Below are 21,074 nucleotides of genomic sequence, written 5' to 3' on the forward strand. Positions count from 1 at the left end.
TGGGACAGAACACTCCCGCAGAGGCAAAGGGGGCGCCAGCGGCGAGGCAGAGCTCCTGTTCTCCCCGGCGCCGCATTGGTACAGTCCAGGTGAGGCGGAGTTGTGCGCATGCGTGGAGAGGAGAGGGCGTTAAAGCGAAAGGGCTCGTTGCGGAAGGAAGATTTCCGGGTTATTTCGGATACCAGAAGTAGGCAGCTGCCAAAGGGCACAATAGGAAGCCACGGGAACCACAGTTACAGCTAGCTAGAATTAATGCTGTCAGACACCACTTTAGGTGCCAGGGCTCCATGTTATGGTATCAAAGGAGTTGTGGTTTTACAAGGTCTTTATCCATCTCTGTCCAAAGAGTGCTGGACCCTCATGAAACTACAGCTCCCATGATTCCATGGTAATTTTACAATATAGAATATGCATTCTATACTGTCCCAGAAGAGAGAATACAATATTTCATATAGCAAGAGAAATGGCAGCGTGGCGTTGTAGGAAATGAGGGTTTCTCTATCCTCATAGCCGTGTTTTCTGTTAATTTTTGGCTGCTGTCTTTTTCTCCTTTGTATCAGTGCTTAAAACAACAACAGCTTGTATATTTTCTGTTCTGTCGCCTTTTGCTCTCTAGAGCCCTTTCTACATTGCCAAATAATCCAGATTATTTATTCATTTATTTACAGTATTTGTATTCTGCCCTTCTCAAGCCGAAGGGGACTCAGGTCAGACCACAATGCACACTTTTACACCACAAACATTCAGTGCCATTTGTAGACAACCAGACAGACAGATAGAGTCATTTTCCCACTTTGGCACCTGGAGGTGATGCTCAATTCCAGCCACAAGGGGTGTTGTTGCTTCATCCACTATGACGCTTTTGGATCGTAGTACTTCCTCCTTGTTCTTTGATCCCCAGCATTTTTACGGTGTCATGAAATTGCCTAAATTGTCTACCTACAGCTTAGCTGTTTTCCAACTGCTTAGGTGGACTGTAAGCTAGGCTTAACAGTCAGGTGCTCAATCTGACTCGGGCTTTGAAGTTGCCATCTTCCGGTCAGCAGTGATCTATTGCTGCTGGCAATTAACCAGCTGTGCTACAGCCCGGCTCAAAGCAGATAGTTCACATTATCAAAGCAGATATTTCACATTATCTGCTTTGAACTGGATTATATACATCTATACTGCCATATAATCCTGTTGAAAGCAGATAACCTGGATTTTATATGGCAGTGTAGAAGGGGCCTAGGTCTTTTTGGGCTTTGACTTCTGGTCTTCCTCTCTTAGAGACAGACCAGGATTGTGTCCGGAGGAGGAATATGTCCAGAGGAGGGTGACTAAAATGATCAAGGGTCTGGAGAGCAAGCCCTGTGAGGAGCGGCTTAAAGAGCTAGGCATGTTTAGCCTGAAGAAGAGAAGGCTGAGAGGAGACACAATGGCCATGTATAAATATGTGAGGAGAAGTCAGGGAAGAGGGAGCAAGCTTGTTTTCTGCTGCCCTGGAAACTTGGATGCAGAACAATGGCTTCAAACTACAGGAAAGGAGATTCCACCTGAACATTAGGAAGAACTTCCTAACAGTGAGATATGCTCATCAGTGGAGCTCTTTGTGGTGGAGGTTCCTTCTTTGTACGCTTTTAAGCAGAAGTTGGATGGCCATCTGTCAGGGGTGCTTTGAATGCAATTTTCCTGCTTCTTGGCAGGGGGTTGGACTGGATGGCCCATGAGGTCTTTTCCAACTCTATGATTCTATGAGACACACACCCATTCTCCACCTTCCTTTGGCAGTTTATATTTTTTCCAAAATTTGCCTGTTTAATTCTATGTTGCTATTTATATGCTTATATATTTGTGTTATTTGTAGTAGTTCTGTTACTGTATGCTGTCAGCTTGTTTCTGATGGATGGTGGCCTTAAGGCAAACCTGTCACTAGGATTTTCATAGCAAGATTAGTTTAAAGGAAGTTTGCCTTTGCCCTCTCTGAGGCTAAGCGAGTATGACTTGTTTGAGACACGCTCTCCCCAAAAGTGGATTTCCAAGTAGTACCTATTTGTCTTTTTAACAAAAATAAGTCCAGTTTATTTGGCTCATAGAGTCATTTGTAGAAAGAGTTTTGAAATATGGGCTTCGATTTCCACTCTTTCAATTTCCAATAAAAGCAGCTGCAGAGTTTTGACAGAAGCTTTTCTTTTCTAAGGGGCCAGCTAGATGAATATTTAATATTTGAGAGAAACAGTAGCTTTTCTTTCAAGAAGGCACTGACTTGCTCCAATCTTGTCCTCAATCCTTGGATTAATATCTACATTGTCCCTTGTTAACTAAAGAAAACTGACAAGCCAGATCAGAAGGCGTTTGCAGGACCAATTATCACCCTCTGATAATGTGGTCATGATCATATCCTGCCCTATGTCTTAAGATGCAAGTTGTAGCCTCCAAATTAATCTGTACTCAAGCCAATGCCTATCTACTGGTCAGTTTTCTGTTACGATCCCAGACGGCTTGCGTAAGTTACCAGCTAGCACTCAACCCACCTACTTAAGAGTTCAAGTATATTTATCCTCTTATTTATATCTTGAATTTCCATGGGTTAAAACTGTTAAAAGTGGCTTACATCAGAACAAAGCATACTTTCAAAGAGCAGAAACATTTCAAGCTTTCACTGCTTCATCTGCCCTGTCTCTGCCTCTTTTTCCTTCCTATGTGAAGCTTTCAGCAATTTTCATTCACTTTGCTACTTCATTTACATTTTCACTTAAGTATCCTATTTTTGGAACAGCTGCAGTGTCATCAGTAGCACTTACTTTTCCACCACCCTCTGGATCCCTGTGGATTGCATCCATCAATTCTGATGAAACTGTAGGACCAAAACAAAGTATTCCAACCCCCCCCCCCCCTAAAAACAGGAGAATTGTGCCCATTGTAGGTAGTGGAACAGCACTTTATGTTGTGACTGATAGATGAAACCAGAGTGTGCTATCATTCAGTTTTCTGGATGCAAGCCAAATCTTCTAGCAGGGAAATCAAAAATAGATTTTGGTTGTTTCTAGGGGTGTGTGTCCCACACAAATATGGCAGCAACTCCCTTCCCCAGTGTTGTGTTGTCAAGCAACTTCATTTCCTACTGCTGTGGCTATTTTACAAACGATTTAAGAATAAAAACGGAGGACACATATATACACACACATTGAGCTTCTTGTTGGATTTGTACACCAGCTCTAATTACTGTACTTGTATATTCATTTGTAGTCTGAGAATTCAGCTGAAAATGCACTTACGCAAAGTTCCATCATTTCATTATATTTCCATTATATTTGTAAAGTAGCTATTACTTAAACTTTATGGACACACTTTATGCTCAATTTGAGTAGGTTTGTGTTGATTCCTTCTTATATTACTTGTATTTTGGTTAAATAATGTTGCAGTTGTTCCCTTGGGGTTTTAAAATTGAAGGGGATTTTTAAAAAGGCTTATGAGCAGATTCCGAAAGTAGTCTAAACTCAGCAATTTATTTAAAGGCAGTTCATGATGATCTCTGGCTTGGCAACCACAAAGAAACAATGAAACCAATTTCATATAAAATGTTTATAAAAGCAAGCAGTGACAAAACAAATTTGCCATTAATTAGCAAGTACTATTTCCAAACTTGTTCTTTGTATCATTTTATGGTGTTTTGTCTGTTACCTTAGCAGAACATTTCAAGATATTTGGAACATGGCTCAAAATGTTTTATACATTTTAATTTCTTTTGCAATCACTAAGAACCTATAAGACATTAGGTAACTCTTCACGCATATCTTTTTTTGGCTGTGGCAGCTGGATTTTTAGGGCTCAGAGCCTCAGAGCCCAATGTCTCCCGTCACACCTCAAACAACTACTTCTGGGTTAGTTCTATGGCTGAAGTGTTGCATCCTGCTGCTGCAAGAATGGTGACGGAAGACAATGGCAGGCTCCCCGACTTTCCTAAAGGAAAAATGGGTTAAGCCACCGAAAGAGGGCTTCCCCCCATGTGATGAGGAAGGGGGAAGCCACAATGGAATGGGGCAACAGGTCTCTATGCCCCCTGTGAGACTGCCAGCTGACCCAGTGTTCCATAACATATTTGGCGACATGTGTGACAAGGTCGTTGATGTCTAAGCAAACTGTTTTTTGCAACATGGCCTTATGCTACTACACTTTCTGCCTTTTTCCTTTTACAAGCCATATATATAAGCCATATATTTTAGAAACCAAGGCCAGGGGATAAAATATATTTTTTAAAGTTGTAAAATAAAGTTAAATATTTTGCCTGTATGCAAATCTCTAATAGTGTGTGAGTTGCTATGACTACCAAAATAGAGCATTCATAATTACATGTGAAACAAAAAGTAATTGCATGACAGGAAATAAGCAGAATAAAAGTGGCATAATTGTCACCTTTCACAGTAAGACACAAATATAGGAAATTGAAGATGTACAAAAAATGTAACCTTATTAAGCTTGTGCTTTTTAGCAGTGGAAAATGACTTCTGTGCTTTACTCATTTTGGTTCTTAGCTAACATAGCAATTCTTGCATACAGGCAGTCCTCAAGTTACAACCAAGATAGGTTCTGTGGGTTTGCTCTAAAGTTGAATTCATATGTAAGACGGAACAGGTGCATTTTAAAGTGTAACTCCAGCTGTTTATGTATGTACGTATGTATGTACACACGCATGCATGCTTTGGATAGCATAGAGAAGGGTTAAACTCCTGTAGTATTTGTTTTGCTGTCTGTGGTCCCTGTTCAGAGGATTTAACCTCACTTTCTGTTCTGAAAATTGTATTGTGAAAAACGTGGCTTGTGGAAACAAGGATTGGAAAGAAAGTTTCAATAGAGATACTTTCCCCCCCATGATTTTAACAAGTCAGGAAACATGCTGTTTTTAAATTGTGTTCAATTTTAGCCTGTTCTTGTAAGCCGCTCCGAGCCCCAGGGGAGTGGCGGCATATAAGTTCGAATAATAAATAAATAAATAGCCCTTTCAGGAGTGAACTCCCCTTCTGAGAGGTAGATTTCTTTCACTTTCTGTTGTCTCACCCCCATTCTTAACTATGAGTCATTTGTAAGTTGGATGTTTGTAACTGGGGGACTGCCTGTAGACTGATGATACGTTAAAAGCCTTTTATTTATTTATTTTAAATAAAAAGATTTGGTTGACATGGGGGATGAAAAGGTGCAAAGAAATTAATTAGTTCTCATATAATTCACAAAATCTTCCTATATGTCAACTGTACGTTTTAGCAAATATTTCATGGAGTCATTTCCCTTACAGTACATTATAAAACAAGACACAAAGGCTAATCACGCACATGTTTGCATATGGGCCAATATTTTATCACTTGGTAACATTATTGTGTAGTGTCCTACATTTGGTTATTTAATTTTTGCTGTTGAGAAATGTGCTACTTAGAGCCTAGTGAACTAATCTGAAATTATTGATTCATCTGTGATGACTACTTTTACATACAAGTTATTATTCCAAGGGATCTTTCACACAACACATTTATCATAGGGTGATTACACTGTAACTCCTGTAACAAAATTTTGTGGATTCTTTCACATTGTAATTTGAAGGGAGTCTAAAGCTTTTTTCAGATAATTGTAAATGCTCCCCACCCAAAACTACAAAAACTACAAATCCAAGAATGTTTCCTGACTTGTTAAAATGGAATTATAATTGTATAGCATGAAAAGGCCTCAAGTAATGAATTCTGTAAACACCAGATCTTGTCAGATTTTGGACATTAAACATGGTTGAACCTGATTAGCACTTGAATGGAAAACTACTAAAGAATACCAAAAGTTTCCAGGCAGAGCTGGGAAAGAATCTCGTGTGAATTTTTGAACAGCTGCTGAGTCAGGCCTCATCTGCACTGCCATATAGTCCAGTTTCCGACTCCAGATTCTCTGCATTGAACTGGATTATATGGCAGTGTAGACTCATATAATCCATTTCAAAGCAGATAATCTGGATTCAGAGATGGGATTAGATGTAGATCCAGCCCCAGGGCTGTAAATCCTGGGCCATGTAGAGCAATAATCAGATTCCATATAAGGCAAACTCCCACCCTCCTATTTGCAAAATCACCATAATGTTTGTAGTTAGGACCTTGTCACACGTGCTGCTCAAATCAGCCAGTCTCACTGTGTTTTGGCAGCACCTGCCCAAGGGAACATGGGTACCTGTCATCCCATGCCCTGCTCAATCCCGGCTTCCTCTCATCACACAGGGAAGGAAGGAGAGTCAGGAAGGTGCCTCACTATTCCTTGGCCCCAGAATCTTGTGTGGACAGCGGCCCCTTGCCCCTAGTGAGAAAGGGCCCCCTCACCACACACACACTGAGGCACCTTCCTTCCTTCGTGGTACTGGCCACCCCGGAGGCTGCCGGCTTACTCGGCTGCCGACCCTGCCTCCCTGGAGGGGAAGGCTGCAGGAAGGCAGGCAAATACATGGCCCTCTCATCTCTAGACACAGAGCCGCATGCAAAGGGAGGCTGCTGCTGCTTTGGGGCCGCCCCTGCCTTCACCCTGTTTTGAAGGGAGAGGATGGGGGGTGGCAGTTGAGGGAGCACGAACCTCTCTTTCTCTGATGGAGGTGGCAGTGGTGAGGGGACGAAGAGACAGGAAGACCCCCCTGTGTGCCAGGAGCAATGGAGAGCTGTCAATTCACACTCCTGGTACAGAAGGCTTCCTCCTGTCCCTCTCTACTTGCTGCTGTTGCCTCCACTTCAAAATGATAGCCCTATGAGCCCGCCAAGGGGTGTGTGGGAACCTGTCACCTCATGCACTGTCCCGGCTTCCCCCTTATTGGGGAAAAAATCCCCAATAAGCCGCTTCAACCCGTTTTCCCTTCTGGAAAGACAGGAAGCCTCCCATCGTCCCTTGCTGGCTTCTTTTCAATGGTGGCAGAATTTTTTTTTCCAGTTCAGCCACTGAGCCGCCCGGAACTACTTGTAATCGCTGTGATGGGAGCCATCGGGCCCCGTGGCTGAACTTGAAAAATCCCATAGCTGCCAATGAAATGAAGCCCATGTGAAGAGAACTCAGAGTTTCCCTTGGATGGGATAAGCAGAGAACATAATAATTGTACTGTTTCAAGTTTCTCTTCTTTCTATTATGTTTGTCTGAATTTTACTCCAATTTTGTATGGTTAATTTAGCAAGTTCCCCAATTGGGCAAATCTGGCATGGTCATGAAACATAATATTAACTATACGTTATATCCTCATCAGCCACTCTTCTAGTACTCTGGAAGGCTTCAAATGGTAAATAAATTCAATAAAATAGCTGGGAAGATGGAAGAACAAAACCAAAATAATGGGTTTAATGTATATTTAGTCACCCTTCAAGAAAAATGCTAAAAGCCACGAGAAACCAAGAATGGACCTAAATGATGTTCATGAAGTATGTACTTGAAACATTGATTTCTTCACCCAAAATATGCTATTTTCTAGTGTAGGCAACTTGTTACTAATGCAGGTTAAGTCTTGAACTTGTGAGGATATTTGCCTGTCTTTTCTTCATAGTAACATAAATTTCTTCCTGCTGAAATTCATTTTGTTTATTTTGGCTCTGTTATATCTGTTCAAATATTTTCGAACATTCTTTCCTTCCCTATTTGAAAATCAGCCATCATTACTTTTTTATTCTACAGTAAACATTTAATAAAGAACTAGAAATCTGGTTGAAAGTACTATCCAAGTTAATAGAGAAATGCCTTATTTATTGAATTCTTCCCTACACTCCTCCAAATTACTTGTAGCTGTTTAAATTATGGCAAACATAGTATTTTTCAGGAATAAATACAATAGATACCAAGTGGAGGTCTCATCTCCTAATGTCACAGGATCACTGTAAGAGAAATGCAGGAAATCTGTAGCCATTATTTTTACTACGCCAGCAAGACCTTTCTAAAGGCTGTATCACAATATTTTCAATAATGATGGATTTATGTGGTGAGTTTATTGATTGAGCAACTTTTGTTTACTCATTGCAAACAGTGTGATGCTTCTAATGTGTCTGTTTGCCGTGGGTTACATGACCTCGTTGGCTTTGAAACCGCATTGCAATGTCCCATCATTAATTGCTCAGTCTGTTTCCTGGAGGTTATGCTCTTGAAATGAACTTTGGATCAGGTTCAATGATGCATAGCAGAATATTGAGCCATAAAGAATAATGAGGTGTGTTTGTTACACTATGTTTTAAGGCCATAATTTCTGGATCAGTCTCTGTAAAGCAATTTTATTTCATCCCAAACAGCAATGGTCCGTAATGGCAAAAATGGGGGTCTCCATCTGAAGCAGATCTCATATTACAAACAAACAGGTGGATATCATCCCACAACATTAGCAAGTGAAAGGAGTGGAATAAGGAGAGCTGCCAAAAAGTTTGTCTTCAAAGGTAAGACTAATATTTTTAATTCTTGGGCATTAAAGATATTCCAGTGTGCTTGAGAGCTGGCGTGATGTACTGAACTAGGACTCTGGAAAACAGAGTTTGAATTCCCATTCAGTCATAAAAACTTATTCGGTGACCTTGGGCAAGTCACACAGTCTCATCCCTAATGGCAAAGGCAACCCTACTCTGAACAAATCTTTCCAAGAAAATTCTGTAACAGGTTCACTTTTGATTTGCCATAATTCAGAAAGGGCTTGAAGGTATGTTACAATGCCAAATATAAAATAGGGGTGGATCATCACATCTGTGAAGAATAAAATCAGAATTAATCTTATTGAAGAGAAAGAGATTCTACATTAAGAAATGTAAATATTGGATGCATTATATATAAATTAGTACATTTTATTCAGGCACTATTTCAACGTAGAAGGTTTTTAAGAATGGGCCAGAGGTGTTATATGGCATTAGGAATTGTTTCTAACAGTTTTTACTTTAAAAAAATATTTATTTTAGTAATTGTCATATTTAGTTCTTCTTAATACTTATATTTTGTAGACATTTAATTTAAATTATATAGTTCTTAAGATTGTGAGCTGCTTTGGGTCCCAGTCCCAGGAGAAAATCAGGTAGAAATAAGCGTAATGAAGATTTACTTTTCAGAGAATTTGGTAATTGGAAGTGACCCCAAAAGCCATCTAGTTCAACCACCCAAAAGTACAGGAATTCACAACTAAAGCATGCTTGAGAGGTGGCCATTGATAGAATTATAGAACTGCATTTGTCATTCTTCTACTAGTTTAATGCTGTTTGCTGCGCTGAGATCTTTTCTGTCATGTTGAGGTTGTCATTTGCAGTATTTCTCTGGAATGCTTTGCCTTAGGAACAGAATGTGATGACAGGGGAGGCAGCATTTCAATGTGACATCTAGCCTTTGGAATTTCCTCTCTGGCATCTGCTTTGATGTCTTGTAGCACCAGACAAGCTTTTCTTCCCAGGCATTTGAACTTTTAAAAGTTGTCAAGGGTGGTGGTTTTATCTCTGCTGTGTTATCTTGAAGTTTATTGCAGGGTTTGCTCTGTTGCATTTTGTAGTTGTCTTAGCCATGTTGTCTTTATTATATGGTTGAGTTATAACAATATAATATTTTACTTATAGGCTGTCCTGGGAACCATTAGAGATGGAGGTAGAGGCCTGCGTTTAGCGAACAAATAAATTGTCACTCATGTATGACTGTTTTCAGATGTAATTTTCTGTCATTGTAACTGAATATATGCTAGTTATTTGAAGAATATAAGCGTTTGCACCTGACACGACCAAAAAAAAGCTAAGATTTGTTTGTTTTTTTCCTGTTCAAATTTTACCCATGCAGTCCCTCAATTACCAATCCTACCAACCGTGCTAAAAAACCTTGCTACTTCATCACACAAGAAAAAAATCCACTTAAAATCTGGTTTCTGCCTGCAGCAGAATTTTGGGGTTTGTAGTTTAGTGAGGCTGTTAAAAGCTCCTCCCTAAACTACAAACCCCAGAATTCTGAAGGAGGCATATAATCCAGATTTTAAGTGGATTTTTTTCTCTAGTGTGATGAGGTCACCATATATTACTGTTTCAGAATGTATGTACTTGGCTTGCAAAATCATGCTAAGACTATTTTTCAGTAGTTTTGAACTGTTCAAATAAGGTGAACCAGTGCAAATAGTATAAAATAACATCACATGCATAATGGTTGTCTTTCAGATAATAAGTTATTCTATGTGGGAAAAGATAAGAGGCAAATGCGCTTGGTAATTCTTTCCAATGAAGAAAAGCGAAATATTTTAGAAAATTGTCATGAAAACCATGAAGGTGGACATCATGGCATATCAAGGACACTGACCCTGGTGGAATCTCAATATTATTGGACCTCCATAACCAGTGATGTTAAACAGTGGGTATGGTTAATGCCGGCATCATATCTTGTATGTGTTTGTGAATTTTTCACACGGATAATATTGGCTGATTGGTTCACCATACTTAGAAACACTTCTCTTTCCTAAATCCACAGATTTTGCCCTCAGTATTTGTTTGATTTAGTATTAGAGTTCCCAGATTTAAGGTCTGGTTTTGAGACTCACTTCATTAAATGTGTTAATTCTGTGACAAATCATAATTGGGAAAGATATGAACAGCATCTTGTAGCCGGAATCCAGCCCCCCCCCCCCCACTCCACACATACACACACACACACACACACACACCTGCTCCACTGTTGAATGCCAGGCCTGCCTGCACAAACCATTGTTCCAGGAACTGTTGAGAAATTGCTTTCCTGGAAATTATCAGTATCCCTGAAATGAATCAGTGCAGACCTGTGAGCAGAGCTGTTCATGCACCAGGCAGGAACCTAATTATACCCGTGAGCCTATTATTCCCCTTCTAGCATATTTTTATGTATTTAAGAGGTTTTTCATGCTACCCAACTGGCAAATTGCCCCTTATGGTTGTTGTTTTTGCTGTTATGAGCTTCAAACCAACTCCAGCTCATGGCAACCCTTTTTTGGTGTGGGGTTTGCTCTTGGTTTTTTGTTTGTTTGTTTTTTGCAGTATTTATCCAAGAAGGTCTGCCATTGCCAATTATTTCATATCCATAAATGTAGTAGTGGTAGTTCTTACAGTTTTACAGAGCTCTCTTTTCCTAGAAGGTTGCTATAGCATGACTATCACTAAGATTACTGTCATTAAAAAGCAGTTTGAACCTTGCTGATATACATCAATTAGGATTAATCAAGCAGGAGTTATTTAAGTATCATTTACTCTTGAAGGGTTTGCTCCATAATACAGAAATATATTAATAAAAATGCCAAGTGGTTGTGTTGCATACTGAAATGCTTTTGTCAGGGTTACTAGCTGTGTATTTCCAGGCTACATATTAACTTCAGCTTAATGCTTTGGAGTATGTTGACAGCATGAAGCCTTCTGTTCTGAACAAGTTGTCCAGTCATGGTTAAATTGGACCCAGCAAGTCATCTCTTCAAATTAGCCAGCATTGCTTGATAGGATATCAAGGTAACATATGCTAGAGCAGCTCTGGCCGATCTAGCTTTCAGCAGCTGTGTTACTTCTTTAAGGCTTTAAACAGATCATGAAAGCTCTGTTTGGCAATGTGAATAGGCAAATTAATAACAAGAAATTGGACTAGAGTTGTGTGTCTCTCCCCCCCCCCCCCCCAGTCCTTTGTCTTTTGTAACTGTAGATGTGGATTTATTTGTTATTGATAGTTGCTAGTCATAAAAACTGCAACAATATATTACATGGTCCATCTGCCTTCAATAATTTGTTAGAACAACAGATACAGATTGAGCATGCCTTATTTGAAATTCCAAAATCAAAAATTGGTTATTATATGTTGTTTAGATAGTCACGCATTTGCTTTCTGGTGGTTCAATGCGTACAAATCTTGTCAGCCACAAATTTATTAAAATATTCTACATAAAATTATTTTCAAACAATTTGTATAAGATGTATATAAAACATAAATGAATTTCATATTGAGACTTGGGGCCAATCTCCAAGATACAGGTATTTCAAAAAAATGTTTGAAATCCAAAATATTTTGGTCCCAGGCATTTCAGATAAGAGATTCTCAACTTTTACTATCCAAGTAACTGTTTATGAAATGTACAAATACATATGAGCAGGATTACTATTAACAGCAGTTTTATTACCTTCTTTTTTCAGGTATCTGCTTGTCAACACTGCCTGTTAGCAAGGAATACACCTATTGCAGTCTCCAAATTTCACACTGTTAAGTCAGAGGATCCTTGGACTGTACTTATTGTAGACCTATTGGGGCCTTTTAAAGCCACCAGTAAAAATAATATGTATGTCATCCTTCTGACAGATGTCTTCACTAAGTGGGCTGTGGCTTTACCACTGCTTGAGCTTTCATCAGCTGAAGTGGCCAAAGCAATTGTCAGTGTATCATTGTGTTATGGCCCACCTCAGAAGATTGCTATAGATCAGAGAGAAGAGTTTGTTCAACAGGTAAGCAAAGGGAGTTTGCTAGAGAAAATATTGCTTAGTATATCTTTGAAGGGAGTGGGTGAAGTCACAAGTGCTATGATCAGAGTATTTTACAACATGTTCTTAACATGATTACATTTGAAAAACAACTGCAACAGACAGTTTTCTGTCTCAAAGGGTAGATTAATTTGGCATGTACATTGTTAGGTATCAACTTATTTAGATACACATGCAGCCAAGGTATAGGTATAGGTCAAGATTGACAAAGGGCAGGCCTTTGGGTATTGTCAGATTGATATTTGCTTCAGCACACGGGTCTCTGCTGAAGACTCCTATACTCATATAAGAGACACAAAATGCTATCTGTTTGGGATTGCACTGTTATTACAAAATAATTTCATATTGTCAGATAAAACAACATCAATGTGAAGGGCTTTTTCAAAAACAGTAACTTATTTTTCTTAAAGATCAACTGTGAGCTGCTTGACCACCTTGGGACAAAGGAATTATTAATACCGTATCCTCAAACTGGCTGTAAAAATGAAATTGGCAAGACTATCAGATCTTTCCTTCTGAGATACTGTGCAGAGAACAGCAAAGACTGGGATGACCACTTGCAAGCTATTGCTTATGCATTCAACTTGATTCCTTCAGTATGTATTCAGAATACTTTGTGGGTTGTAGGAACTGGGGGTGAGTATATTTTTGTATCACAGTGCAAAAAACAAACAATTCTTTTTTGTTCTTTTCTCTTTTAAAATAGGAAGATAACCAGAGCACACCATATTTTGAAATGTTTAAACGGAATCCATGTATGCCTTTCAGTGAGATTCGGGAAGGAAGGAAGGACTGTATCTTTGGCAGAATTGTTACTGCTATAAAACAAGTCAAGAAAACAGTGCAGGAAATTACAGCTACTAATTGCCTGGTAAATCTTTCTCCTCTCTAGCAAGAAAACAAAAAAATGTACAAATGAATGATGCATATCTGCATATTTATACATAGCAAATACACACGTATTTTTTCATGCATAAATTATTACAACTTTTGGAACTAGGGAAGGGTAATAATATTTTCTGAAAGCAGGCACAGTGTATTGAACTGGCCTCCAAAATATAGAAAATATAGAAAACCTACTTCCTAATGTTGAATTATTCAACACAGTACTGAGTTCTCTTTTCACGAAATGCACTGAAACAGGAACCAGTTGTAGCTGGTAAAGGAACCTCGGCTTTATTCTGAACATTTAAATAAAGAATATTTTATTTGGAGAATAGGAAAATGATTCAAAATCAGCCCTGGATAAATAGATAGCCTACAGTGTCACAGAACTTTATGTTTCAGTTTCAGATGAAACAACTGTTTGCTTTCTGGGTTATAAAAATGTATAACTTAGCCAGTCTGCTACTGAGCACAATTAAAAGTGCTGTCTTTAGCCTATAAAGCCCTAAAAGGTTCCAGCCCAGTTTACCTGTCCGAACGTATCTCCCTCTATGAGCTGGCAAGGAGATTTAAGATCTTCTGGGAAGGCCCTGCTCTTGATTTCGCCTCTTTCGCAGGCACAGTTGATGGGGATGAGAGACAGGGCCTTCTCAGTGATAGCCCCCCGGCCATGGAATTCACTCCCAAGTGAAATTAGATCAACCCCCTCCCTCCGGACATTAGGAATAGGCTAAAAACATGGATGCTCAATCAAGCATTCAATGATTAATCTATCAGTGCAATAGGAAAAGATGAAATAATGCAATGACAAATTGGAATGGCCGCGAAGTACAGTATTGGTTTGCGTGATTTTAAATAATTGGTTTTAAGGTTTTATATGTTTTAATGATTATTTTGATTGTTTTAAGGTTTTATATGTTTTAATGATTGCTTTGATATGTTTTTATTGTGTGTGTTTGTGGCATCTTATTGTTACCTATATATGTAAGCAATCCTGAGTCCCCATCGAAGTCAAGAAGGGTGGGGTATCAATACAGTTAATTAATTAATCAATTAATTATGGTTCACCTGCGATATTAGTCCTAAATATTCGATATTAGATCCTATTTGATCTTGGCATAGAAACAGGGTCAGCCATGGTTAATAATAGGATGAGATTTCACAAATGACTAGCAGGTGGTGTAGGCTATGTTTCAGGGGAAAGAGCTGGCAAATCCACCTCTGAGCATTCCTTATCCAAGAAGACCCTATGCAATTCACAAGTCTATTAGCAATTTTGAAAGTAGGTACTCATATACTTACACAGACTTGTTGGTTTCTTGTAATGACAGAAAAAGTCCCTCAGCAAATATTGGAGATGGCTAAATTCTCCTTTCCATGCAGCCCTTACATGCCCTCAGCATCTCCTCCACAAGTCTAAAAATCTCTCCAAAGTAAGTTTCAAGTGTTATGGAGTGGTATAGCAAAGAGATACTGAATTAAGGAATCCTGTTACCTTTGCACAGGGGCTGTATTGTGATGGGAGATAGACCTCCAACATGGGTTTCTTGTATCAATGCAAGGACCCAATGGAACTCTACACTCCCTGATTTTATTCTATAAAATTACCATTTTAAAAGCCCACAGTCAGCTACAGTCTGTTTTGAATTAACTAACTAGTAAATGCCATCTTGCAAAAAAAAAAAAAAAAAAAGGTTCCAATAAAAACATACAATGCAGTCAAAGAACAAAATGGACTAAGGACCTTTCCTGGGGGGCACTTAAAGAGCACATTCATCTCCCAAGAAGTGAACCTTAAAGTTGTAACAAATCTTTTTCTTCTTTCTTAGGATCTGAAGAAAATGCATATAGAAGATCAGAATGTGAACAAGGGCTCTGTTAGGAAGAAGCCAAAGCATCTAAAACCACCTCTTCTTAAAGCGGGTCATGAAGTTTTTCGACAAAGGAAAAACTGGTGGAAAGATGGCCGTTTTCAGTCTGAATGGGTTGGCCCTTGTATTATAGACTACATCACGGACAATGGCTGTGCAATATTAAGAGATGCTGCAGGCTCGAAGTTGAAAAGACCTATTAAAGTATCTCACCTGAAACCTTATGTAAGAGGATCATACAAACAAGGTGAAGTGTAGTCATCTTTTTATCCATTTCCATCTGTTAAATAAGGAAATAAAAAGTTAAGACCTTCCCATAAAAACAATTTAGTCACATGTTCTATTTAGTCACTGTATGTGACTTAGTTCTTCTCTGTTAAATTGAGGATCCTTGTCCCTCTAATGGCTTGGAAGCAGGCCCATTGTTTGATATTGTAAATCAATCATTAGGATTAAAATGCCTTGTAAATAAAACATTGTAACTTTATTTTGTCTAGAAAGTGATGTCTGCTAAGAAGAAAACTTATTTTTAACAGAATGGAATATTTTAGAATTGTTGTATGTAATCAATCACTGAAAGCAGGGCTCAGATGCAAAATGAGATGTCAAGTACTTCCTCTCTCTTTATTGAAATAATTGTGCTGCAACCATTGAATGCTTCATATTGTTTAAAGCACCTGTGATACATCTATCTCCTAAAATAGTCCATTCATTTGTTCAGAGGATAAGTATTTCCATGACGTCTGCAAACAGATCTGGCTTTTTGTCCTAGCTGTGGGAAGATAATTGAAATATTTAATTTCTCTCTTCATTCTGGTTGCAACAGGGTCAGCAATTTCATTTTCTTCAGTGCTGTTTCATTTCCTCTAAGCCACTGCTGAGTCATTGCGCATAATATTTAGAGAGGAACCAACAGCTGCAGAGTGCAACAACCTGAGCTGGAGCACAAAATGGGCCTGAGATTGGAGGAAGCTTGATAGGAAGCACAGTGACCTCTTGACCACTGTTTCAAGGAAGCCCTTTATAGGAAAATTTAATCTAGTTTTTTAAAACATCAGATATTCAAAATTAGAAAACCAATTAATAACAACAATAACACTTCATTTGTATACTGCCCTATCTCCTTCAAGGGGACTCAGAGCGGTTTCCAATATATAAGGAAAAACATTCAATTGCCAGAAAGAAAAACCATACAGACAAATTAAAATAAACATCATAAAACATAAAAACCTGCTAAAACATACAAATTTCATTATAGCTCCATCAGATGGGTTCAAAATACAATAGCCAAGATTAGAAAATAGACATGGCCAACTAGAAAAAGGGCTGGGCAAGGGGTGGGTCTACTCTCTTCTTTTTTACATAATGGCTTGATTGTAGTTGCTCATTAGTTTTTACAAAATAGAGCATAGAATAGAGCAGAGAGCACAAAAATTTGATATGATCATCCATGTTTACAAAGAGAATAACACATCATAGTTATTTTTTTAAGAAAATCCATTAAAAAGACAATAATAGAAAAAAATTTATTCATCTTGCTATATTATATGGAAATGCTATCCCACATAAATCAGATCCATCCATTCATTCTCTCTAATTAGCACTGTTAACACACAACTGCTTTGTTGAAACAACTGCACTTTTTTTTTGTCGTGTCAGGAGCAAGTCACTTCTGGTGTGAGAGAATTGGCCGTCTGCAAGGACGTTGACCAGGGTATGCCTGGATGATTTGATGTTTTTATCATCCTTGTGGGAGGCTTCTCTCATGTCCCCGCATGAAGAGCTGGAGCTGATAGAGGGAGCTCATCCGCCTCTCCCCAGATTCGAACCTGCGACCTGTCGGTCTTCAGTCCTGCCGGCACAGGGGTTTAACCCCCTGCACCACCGGGGGCTAACAACTGCACTGCACAGTTCAAAGTGCTGGTTATGACCTATAAAACCCAATATGGCTCAGGTCCAAGCTATTTGGCAGGTTGTAGCTCCCTCTATGAGCAGGCCCTGGTTCTGAGATTCTCAGGAGAGATCCTTCTCTCAGTCAATCACCATTGCTAGTACGGCTGATGGGGATGCAAGAGAGGGCCTTCTTTGTGGCTGCCCCTCGACTCTGGAACAACTCCCTTCCCAAGGGGTTTCAGAGCCTCCCCCCTCCCCTGGCACTTTGTCCTTATGGCTTCCTTTTCAGTCAGGTTTTTAAAACAGAAAGTTTTTAAAGGACTTGCTAGGCTGTGCTACATTATTTCAGGTTTTAAACAGCTTTTTATTTTCTATTTTTAAACTGTATTTTAAATGAATTGTTTTAATGCTTTATGTTCCAGTCTTGGTGACAAAGCATGATGCTGGTGATGATAATAATAATAATAATAATAATAATAATAATAGCAATTCCCATTAGAGATTGGTGTAGGCAAATATGTATGTTGGTGCTGGTACAGTATGTCTGTATTAGTATTCCTTCCTCTTGATTCATAGTTGCATGATATAGTTCATTCTAGCATTACCCAGTCATTTAACATCATTGCCAGGCTAACTGAAGCTTGCTTGGTTGATTTTTCTTCCTGATAATGCTGGGATATGGTTAAATGACTTCTAATCAAGCTTTATTTCCTTGTTGCAGATAACTGTCCAGTTTGGCCAAGTGCAGTAGCGGCCGACCATGACTATGCTAGTTCAGCTGAAACAGCCACAGAGCAGAGCTCCGAAGTTGTATGCTCTCCCAAAGGATTTCCTCCTCTTGTTCCTGCTGATGCCTTGCTGGACAAGGACCTTGTATTATCAGAATGTGAATATGATGCACAGCCAGAATGTACAAAACCAGATTCCACCGAACCAGCTATTGTGAACTCAGACCATTGGTCTGCAACTTACTGGACCCTCCAAAATAAGTCTAGGACTACTTGAATTAAGTATGGTATGATTTGATTACCGTACAAAATACTTCAATATACTCTTTGTTACATTTGCCAAGAACTAAATGTTGAATACTTCTGGATTTGCCTAGATGCCTCCCCATAAAAACTATGTTTACATGTGGTGTAGCTTCCTTCCCCTCTCTCCCTTCAGATCAGCCAAGAGACTTAGTGTTCACAATTTCATTTTTGCTAACACTGGACGAGTTATTTCCAGTTATATTTCAACCAGATTAATGGTCCCATTGTTAACTATTTTTTAACAACAAAAAGCAATTATGAATGATTCTGGCTCAAAGCCAGTTTCAGGAAAATGTCTCTTCCCCATTCCCCCTTTTCTAGTTGAGGACCTCATTCCCTCAGTAATAATTTCAATATGAAAATACCTAAACTATACAACTTTGACACCTAAAAATAAAATAAATCAAGTTCCTGTTAACAGCTCAAGCATTTGCCATTAAAAGAATATGCAAAACTTCACCAACTTCTGTAATTTATATTTCAATTGTCTTTAGACCAATCTCTTGTTTATTGTGTGGGTTCTGCCACCTGGTGGAGTATTTAAAAAACTCCAGAGGATGCAATGAAAGACATGTGTTCAAATAATAGTCTGGTTTACATTAAGTCCTAAATATAAGTGGCAAATCCTTTCAAGCTACACTTTGTCCAGTTGGTTGGTGTTGCATGTTTATTTCTTCTGCCATACAAAAAATACATTTTTACACATAAAAAGTAAATGAAAATAGAAAAGTTCTGGCCAGTTGTTCCACATAATGTTATTTCCCTCCTTGAGTTGGGTACAGATGTGTATTCAGTGATGAGCATATAACAAGGCTGCTACACTGCAAGTAGTTTGTCCTCCTCTGAGATACCTTACAGGTTTCATCCCTCTGTGTTAGAGGAGAGAATTACATGGACAAAGGTAACTGTTGCATGAATTCTAATAATCCATGTGTAGAGTTGGAAATTTTCTAAGGAAAATTTATTTTGCTCAGAAATAAATTATATTTTGACAGTATCTTAAAAATACTTTCTTTGCTAAATAACAATACATAACTGAAAGCCAGAATTATGTAGTAGTTTGAGAATTCGGCTAGGATTCTGTTTGGCCATGGAAACCTGGTGATGTTGGGCAAGTCATATTTTTTCAGCCTCAAACAAAAGCAATTGGAAACCTCTTCTGAATAAGTCTTGACAAGAAAATCCCACAATAGGAAGCCAGACTTGGCCTTGGCAGTCCACGTGTTGGTTACATTTAGAATAGACTACTGCAAGAAACTGTTTTTGTGATTGCCTTTGAAGACTGTTCAGAAGCTTCAAATGGTTCAGCGGGTGGCAGCCAGACTGCTCACTAGAGTGGTGTACAGAGGGAGGACATCCCTCTTGATGCGTCAGATCCATTGGCTGCCAGTCTTCTACTGAGCACAATTCAACGTGCTGGCTTTAGCTTATAAAGCGATAAACGATTCCAGCCCAGCTTACCTGCCTGAAAGTATCTCCCTCTATGGTATACCTCGGAGGTTAAGATCATCAGGGGAGGCCCTGCTCTCAGTCCTACCCCCCTCAGAAGCACGATTGGTGTGGACAAGAGACAGGGCCTTCTCAGTGGTGGTCCCTTGTCTATGAAACTCCCCCCCCCCCAGTGAAATTAGATTGGCTCCCTCTCCTGACCTTCAGAAAAAAAACTAAAAACTTGGCTTTGGGGTCATGCTTTTGATCAATAATGGGAGCAAGGTAATAAGAGATTATAAATTAATTTTAATGATGACCCGGACTGGCCTTGGAATATGACCTGGACTATGTGATTTTAATTGTTGTTTTAATGTTATGTTTTAATTGGATGGTTTTAATGTTTTGTTTATCCATTGACATATGTAAAAATGCGGCATTGAATTCTTGCTTTTGTAAAGCTGCCTTGAGTCCCAATCGGGGTTGAGAAAGGCGGGTAACAAGTATGGTAAATAAATAAATAAATAAATAAATAAATAAGGTCAGCATGTTGGAAATTCCTTGAACATATACAACAATGCATACTCTCTGCCTAGATTCTTCCTTGTAGGATAAGACATTTGTAGACAGTATTCAGAAGGATTCATTTAGATGGGTTTGTATTCAGGATTGGCCCCCTCTTGAGATGAAGTGATGCCCTTTGCCTCAGGAAATGAATTGGGAAGATCAGAAAATCCTAGTACACTTTGGTGGGCACTTTGAAGAGTTTCACTACTCGTCATTCTATTGTAATTTTCATTGTGGGAAAGTAATTGGCAGGGTTCAGTTGAAGAGTTGCATATCATATTACTTTCAGGAAGTTTTTATAATTTTAAATAAGATTTCTTTGAGGAGCTCATGAGGCTCAAATGCTGCATCCTGGGCCAGTCATGTGGTGGACATGGCTCTAGAGACTGTCTGTGCTTGTAGCATTGGATGAAAGCAGTGTTTGTTCTCTCCTCATAAGGAACTAGGCATCTTGGACTATGACTGTTTCTTTTTGACCACAAAGTATTTTAATTGACTTTTAAGTTACACATGAATGCCATGCAAAAATTTGCAGAAAGCAGTCACATCAGCCCATACTACTTAGCAGATCTTTCTTTTCAAGCCTACTTCTGATCACAAAATTTACATCTTCAGCACATCTTCAAGTTCAATCAACTCTTTGAAATTTAAGAGAAGCATTTTTCCTAACAATTCTAATAAGCCTGTCAAGAGCAACATGCAAGCTTCTGGGAAACTACTGAACTGTCTCAATTTTCCAAGCAGCAATTTCACAAGCTGTAGAGAAAACAGGCATTTGTGCAAGAGCAGCTAGAATAATCTCTCTTCAATAAATAAATTGTTTCTACTTGATGCAATGCTCTCTTTAAAACAAACTCTCATTGTAACTTGAAGTTTACTATGTGTGCTAGGACAGAAAATTCCAGTACCTGTGGGCCTTTAAGCAAACAGATTAAAACATT

The 21,074-nt window shown here is 38.9% G+C and overlaps 1 protein-coding gene across 2 annotated transcripts; it reads left to right on the forward strand.

The window, feature by feature from the left end:
- Nucleotides 1–5: 5 nt before the first annotated feature.
- GIN1 (gypsy retrotransposon integrase 1) lies at nucleotides 6–20,106 on the forward strand. 2 transcript variants are annotated; one of them, XM_060761847.2, is made up of 8 exons: nucleotides 6–89; nucleotides 8,259–8,399; nucleotides 10,134–10,327; nucleotides 12,114–12,419; nucleotides 12,866–13,051; nucleotides 13,162–13,326; nucleotides 15,170–15,458; nucleotides 17,826–20,106. In XM_060761847.2, the coding sequence occupies exons 2-8, from the start codon at nucleotides 8,261–8,263 to the stop codon at nucleotides 18,107–18,109; spliced, it is 1,563 nt and encodes a 520-aa protein (XP_060617830.2). In that variant the 5' UTR covers nucleotides 6–89; nucleotides 8,259–8,260; the 3' UTR covers nucleotides 18,110–20,106. The 2 variants fall into 2 exon arrangements, with proteins under 2 accessions (XP_060617830.2, XP_067320622.1); XM_067464521.1 differs by lacking the exon at nucleotides 6–89 and adding an exon at nucleotides 127–388.
- The last annotated feature ends 968 nt before the right edge of the window (nucleotides 20,107–21,074 follow it).

This window comes from Anolis sagrei, chromosome 2 (assembly GCF_037176765.1).
Source record: "Anolis sagrei isolate rAnoSag1 chromosome 2, rAnoSag1.mat, whole genome shotgun sequence".
NCBI classification, from domain to species: domain Eukaryota; kingdom Metazoa; phylum Chordata; class Lepidosauria; order Squamata; family Dactyloidae; genus Anolis; species Anolis sagrei.